Source organism: Pseudorca crassidens, chromosome 19 (genome assembly GCF_039906515.1).
Source record: "Pseudorca crassidens isolate mPseCra1 chromosome 19, mPseCra1.hap1, whole genome shotgun sequence".
Lineage (NCBI taxonomy): Eukaryota > Metazoa > Chordata > Mammalia > Artiodactyla > Delphinidae > Pseudorca > Pseudorca crassidens.
In genome coordinates, this window is record NC_090314.1 from 45,623,704 (window position 1) to 45,630,683 (window position 6,980).

At 44.3% G+C, this 6,980-nt stretch overlaps 1 protein-coding gene across 1 annotated transcript; it reads right to left on the bottom strand.

Annotated features, from left to right (window-relative positions):
* Positions 1-227: 227 nt before the first annotated feature.
* LOC137211669 (large ribosomal subunit protein eL43-like) lies at positions 228-3,612 on the bottom strand. Its single transcript, XM_067714225.1, is given in 2 exon segments — positions 228-547; positions 3,606-3,612. Coding segments are annotated over 2 exon segments (327 nt in total).
* Between the last annotated feature and the right edge of the window lie 3,368 nt (positions 3,613-6,980).

Genomic DNA, 6,980 nt, shown 5'->3' on the forward strand with positions numbered 1-6,980 from the left:
CTGGAGGTAGCAGTCGAGCCTCAGCTTACAAAAAGATGAAACAAAGAAAGAAATGTTCCCTGTTGTCTTACTGCAGCCATTGATAGCATCAGTATAGAGGAATTCAGCAGGGGTTTCCAGGGGGTGCTGGAAAATGGGAATCATGAATGCTGTATTCTGTTTTGTGTGTTTGTTACATAAATCAAGCTATTTATTATGGGCTAGCAATGTTTCAAATGGTGGAGTTTTTACTGGCCTTTGCTTGTCTTCAGTCTTCTGAGGGCAGACGTTACTGTGACTGCAGAAGTGGGCTGGGAGGTTCCGGCACCACCAGCTACAATTTTCATGCAGGAACCCCAGTGCCTGATCCCCACAACTCAGCTCTTCATTTTGGTTTCACCTCAGAAGGAACAAGTGTACTTGGCGTGCTGGCGGACTTCAATTTCCTTCACCATTCTCCTGAGGGAGGCATCAAAACAGGTCCCATATTTACCCGTGATTCTGACCTTAGTGCATTTAGCCTCGTCGTTGCAAACTAAGGCTGAGCCCAGAAAGCGGATGCTGTTTTCTGAATTAAGTTAGGATTCAGCACTATTCAGAATCTCTGGTCTTCATGGAGGTAAGGGCATAAAATATCAAGCATCAATTTGACCAGAGAAGGGTTAAAACTCTCAAAAACACAAATGACAAATCATTTCCAGAAGGCCACAACTTGTCTCTTTCCCTGCTGGCTTTTCGAGAAACGTCTCACTACTCCACGTCCCCCAGGCAAGATCTTCAGTAGCCACAAGGGGCCAAGACAATGAGAAGCCTTCTTTCAGGCTGGCTGAATCAGCGGGGGCTCTTTTATCTTCTTTTTTTCTGGCGGAGGCCTGGGCAACCACAGGCTCACAGCACCCTCTGCTGTTAAATTACAGTCTTGATGTTGGGACTGACACCACGAGAGAATTCTGGCCTGGGGCAAGAAGCAAATGACAAGAGCAAAAGAAACTCAAAATTAGTTTTCATGCAAAACTTCAGGACGAGTTAATCTTGCTGGTAACAGGCAGCAAATACACAGCCAAGGAAAACGGGAGGACAGTGGAACTTTTCCAGCAAGACAGCTTTTCAGCCTTTTCCAAAGCTGAATGGAAATCCCTGACTCACCCACACCAAGGATCCAAACAGGCCAAGTACACTTTTTCGAGCACCATTTGTAAAACACATGGAATATTGTCTTCATAGAAATAGAGCCCAGAGTAACAGAAAAGGGGAGACAGACAGGTTTCGAATTAAATGTAGGGAATAAGGGGCTTCTCTTCTGGGCCCTCTGGCTTTCAGCATGATAAGGTATGTACCTGCCCTAACAGAGGTAAAATTAGAAGCTACATGGCAACAGTATAATGGAAGGTTTTCACTTCTCCTTATAGCTTGCTTATTTGATCCTTTTTCCTTGCCAAAAGCACCAGACAGCCTTAAGATCCTTAAATGCCCCCGTCCTGAAATCACTTATTTAACCATGAGAGAGATGCTAGTTTATAAAAGAAAAGATGTTGGTCATATATATATACATATATATATAATACAAATATAATATATTATATATATAATTATATATAATATAAAATATTATACAAATATATTATACAAATTATATATATACATTATATATATGTATATATATACATTATATATATGTATATATATACACACACATATATATAATTTGTGTGCTCTTTTTTTTTTTTTTTTTTTGCGGTACGCGGTCCTCTCACTGTTGTGGCCTCTCCCGTTGCGGAGCACAGGCTCCGGACGCGCAGGCTCAGCGGCCATGGCTCATGGGCCCAGCCGCTCTGCGGCATGTGGGATCCTCCCGGGCCGGGGCAGGAACCCGTGTCCCCTGCATCGGCAGGCAGACTCTCAACCACTGCGCCACCAGGGAAGCCCTGTGTGCTCTTTTAAAGTATATTACGAATACTTACATAACTACTTAAATATACTAGCTATGTTACTCAGAGGCCACACAACATGGTGGTTAGGCAGATGGGCTCGGGAGCCAGATTGCTAGTTCAAAGTTGTGCCCTGTCATTAACTAGCCGTGTGACCCCAGCAATCTCCTTATCTCTCTGTGCCTCAGTATCCTCATCTGTAAAATGGGGATGACAATGGAATCCATCTCATGGGGTTGTTCTGAGAATTAAATAAGTTGATATTTATAAAGTGCTTAGAACAACACCTGGCAGAACTCTATATGTTTAACACCAACCAATAATTAAGCAATACCAAACAATAATAAAATAAAAATTAGGCAGTGGCACTGAAATCTGCTTTTCACTATTTGGAACTGCAATTAGTAGAGGGTTTTATCAAGTGTAACTTCTTTGCCTTTGTGAGGTCTTTTTCAGACTATGTTTTTGTCACCCTTTTTTTGCTGGGGTGTAACACAGGATTTACCTTCTGTTAATGGGGAGGGAGGTGGGCCTCTGGGGACCAGAAGAAATGGCCTAAAATTGGTGGGAGAGGTTCATTTGGGTGAAGAGCAACACAAGCTTCATGTCTGTCTTATTCTTTGCCTCCTTGTAACAGCCAAGTAAAAGGTGCCCAAAATATATGACTCACTCCATCAGCCTTTTTAAGACCCTGTTACCTTCTGGGGCTGAGGACAATTCGCAGTCCAGAATTTCTATAAAGAAGGGGCTTAGCAATGACCATCTGGTTGGAAGGGAAACCAGCAGCTGTCTTAGAATAAACTAGTTTTGTTTGCCTATTAAGCGCACTGCTGTATTTGAGATGGCCTGGATACTGGAGCCCAGGAGCGACTAGATTCCACCCAGTCCTCTGTTGTCTCTGCCACAATCCTCCTCTGCTCTCCTCCCCCCGTTACTCTCTCACATCACCCTGTTCTTTTCCTGTTTGACTTAACAGAATGTATAATTTTACATTTATTTGCTTCTCTCTCCCCTTTCTTCTCCAGGACCTCAAATACCATTGAAAACAGTGACCACAGCTGTTTTATCCACCAGTATGGCCCAGTTCTTAGAACAGTGTCTGACGCACACTACACTCTCAATAAATACCTGTTGAATACATGAACAAATGAATTCCGTGATGGTTTACTACATACCCAAATCAACAATAACAACAGAAACAAGTTAGGTGACATGGAAGATAGAGGAACTTTTATTTTCACAGAAAAAAGGTTGATTCTGAAACACTTGGCTTTGAGGATGTTTGAGGATGAACAGGGATGGTTTACAGGAGGCCTCGGCTGCAGGGAGTTCACGGAAGGGCTCAGCAAAAGAGAGAGAAGGCTCTCATTATCAGCGCCTCTTCTGCTCTGGACACCGGCCAGTTCACCAAGACCCACCCTTGTTCCTTGACATTGAGAGTCTGGCACTCTGCCAGCAGTAGTCTTCACAGAAGGTGCAGACCTTTCTGGAAAAAAGAAGAAAACTTTCCATCACTCTTTCCCAGATAGCCCTGGTTTCCCTCCATCGAAGGCACTTTAGTCATAGTTTGGATCCAATTCAGGAAAGGAATGGGAGACACAGAAGCTTTCTTCAAGAGCATTTCATTAGGGTATGTTGAGCTGTCTGTTTTCCCAGCAGGGCTCTGCAGTTTATTTAAGTTCTTATTAAGGAAAATACCTGGCATTCTAGCATAACTTGGCTGACTCTCTCGTTTCCACTCAGGACTAAAGGGTGGGGTGGAGCTACAGGACATTAAGGCACTATGCCCGCCTGAATTTAGGCTGTCTCCTGCTCTGTGTCCAGCTTTCATCTGATGTCGTTTGTCTTTCATACTGAAATGTCCAGCACCTCCATGTGCGCACATAGTTACAAAGGAGACCTTCACCTTGGTGTGAGCCACAGTATTGTCTTCAGCAATTTATGGGTACTTAAGTCATAAAACTTTCTTAGCCAAGAGGGAGCCATTTCTCACTATTTCTATGCTGTAAAAGTGGATTCTAGCAATGTTCCAGAATATGCAATCTATGTGCGTATATGTGTAGCTAAAACTCTACTACATTTTGTGCTAATTAATACCTATTATTCTCTTGGTCCTCATTTAATGTTACTCTAGTAAATGATCAAACTCACTCTGCTTGATTTTCTGGTGAACCTCACAAAAGATAATCCACCCCGTCCCTTGAATACAAACTGTACCTCTCCCCAGGGCATTGGATTAGGGCCCCTTTGACAGGTGTGAATGACATCACCAGTTCAAAATGTGCTGCTTTATTTTCCCTTCCTTTACACAACTAGTTACTGTTTTCACATAATTAGCTCAAATGTTGATGCATTTTCCTAATTATTTCAGAAAATTCCTTCTTTCTTAGGACACCGTGTTCACATCCCCACTTGCCGGTTAAGAAATTGAAGGTAAGGGAGAGTCTCAGCAGGGAAACCATACACCCCGGATTTGCCCGAGACCAACCTGGTTTGTGGTTCTGGAGAGATGTGTGGAGCACCCCTTCACTCTTAGAAGTCCCCAAGTTTGGGTAATAAATCATATGGTCATTCTAAGCCTACGTGACCAGAACCCACCTGAGTGGTGGCAAGGGTGGCCCCAGTCCACTGCTTTTTTTTTTTAATAAATTTATTTTATTCATTTTTGTCTGCGTTGGGTCTTCATTGCTGCAGGCAGTCTACCTCTAGTTGCAGCGAGTGGGGGCTACTGTTCGTTGCGGTGCGCAGGCTTCTCATTGCAGTGGCTTCTCTTGTTGCGGAGCACGGGCTCTAGGCGCGTGGGCTTCAGTAGATGTGGTGCACGGCTTTAGTTGCTCCGCAGCATGTGAGATCTTCTTGGACCAGGGATCGAATTCGTGTCCCCTGCATCGGCAGGTGGATTCTTAACCACTGCGCCACCAGGGAAGCCCAGTTCACTGCTATTTTTATTACACCCCGATGAAACAGAAACACAGAGGGAGAGAGGGAGATCACACACACAAGAAAATGAACTCATGGGAATTCCTCGGTGGTCCAGGGGTTAGGACTCCACGCTTCCACTGCAGGGGGCCCGGGTTTGATCCCTGGTAGGGGAACTAGGATCCCACAAGCCATGCAGCCAAAAAACAAACAAACAAACAACTCCCTCCTCAAAAAAAAAGAATTCCCTTGGGTCTCTGTTCAAGGGAATCCTGCCTGAGTCCTTCTCTAAGTAGGAACCCTTCTGTGAAGCAAATAATACTTCCCCGTCTCTCATCAACGATTCCATTTTGTACTGCCTAACTTTTACACTATGGTTTTGTTTTAAAACACGATACTCATTTAATTGAGGAAAGCAAGATGCAGAGGAGTGTACATTATGTTTCAAAAGAGGGGAGATTTATACACATCTATGAAAAGAATACTGCCAGAGGATATATAAGAAATTAGTGGCTGTCTCTGGCAAGGAAAATTGGGCAGAGGCAGGGCTGGAGAAAAAAAATTTTTAAATACGTTTTTTAGGGACTTCCCTGGAGGTCCGGTTGTTAAGACTCCCTGTGTCCACTGCACGGGGCGCAGGTTTGATCCCTGGTCGGGGAACTAATATCCCGCATGCTGTGTGGTGCAGCCCAAAATTTTTAAAATACATTTTTTAATTTACTTTTAAAATTTAATTTATTTAATTTATTTATTTAAATTTATTTAAAATAAAATAAAAATACATTTTAAAAATATCTCTCGATGCCTTTCATACCCCCTCCGCAGCCTACTGATGCAACGTTAATGCCTAAATTTTGCCTCAGAAACTCAAATTTCTCTTCCCTCTGGCCACCTGCCTGCAGCCCAGCTCTCCCACTCATCCTCCTCCTGGCTCCAGCTGAAGTCTCAGACTCTGGACTTCTGTCCCTGCCAAGTAGGCTGCCTTGTGGCTTTCAGTCTTACCAGACAAGCTGTTTTAGCTTCTTTCACTTTGGGAGAAAACTAACTGGACACCGTCATTCTCTCCTTAGGAGCTCTTGACACAGGAGGAAAAAATGATTCCACACCAGAGCGGTATCCACCCTGAACTTCTGTATCACATGCACATGTAAGCACATAACCTCATCCGGAGACCCAGGATTCAACCATAAGTTTGATTTATAGGACCAGCACAAACATCAAAGCTGACATGCCCTGTGAGGGAGAACACAGGGGCTATTGGGGAGAATTGGTCTATACTTTGAAATGGAATGGCACATCAACAAATACTTGTTAAGGGCTTCCCTGGTGGTGCAGTGGTTGAGAGTCTGCCTGCCAATGCAGGGGACATGGGTTCGTGCCCCGGTCCGGGAGGATCCCACATGCCGCGGAGCGGCTGGGCCCGTGAACCATGGCCGCTGAGCCTGTGCGTCCGGAGCCTGTGCTCCGCAACGGGAGAGGCCACAACAGTGAGAGGCCCGCGTACCTAAAAAAAAAAAAAAAAAAAAAAAAAACTTGTTAAATGTGAAGCTAATCTTTTTAACTACCTTGGATGCTTATTGCCCTATGGTACTATTACTAATCATATACCCATTGGCACCTACCTTCCCTGAACCTTCTCATCTATAAAATAGTTACACTACATCAGTGGTTTCCAAATGGTGCCCTGTGGCTCCATGGGGGTACCTCAGGGCCCTCTAAGCTCCTGCAAAACTCCAAGCCTCCACTCCTTTTTCCAACCAGATCAACACAGCTTTCATCCATTTCTGAATTGGGCTGTTATATGTAAGACTCATGAAGAAAAGCTTCCTTTAAATTGAAGACAAAAGTTTGAAAGCCACTACAGTAGGTAACCACTCAATTCCATCCAGCCAAATTCTATGAAGCCACGCTCCCTGCCTGCCTCAGTTTCTCTAGCAGGAACGCAGCAGAAATTCCTCATGTGGGAATTTTACCTGAATAAAGTCCTTGTGTGAACAGGAGACAGACATCTAATCTGAAGCTATTCACCGGTAGCTGCTGGGTTCAAGAGACGCCTCCCTTGGCCTCAATCATAGCTCCAAAATAACCTGGGGAAGCATAGGAGGTGGCTGCACACACGTCCATCCACAGGGGCGCTGCCCAGGGATGCAGCTC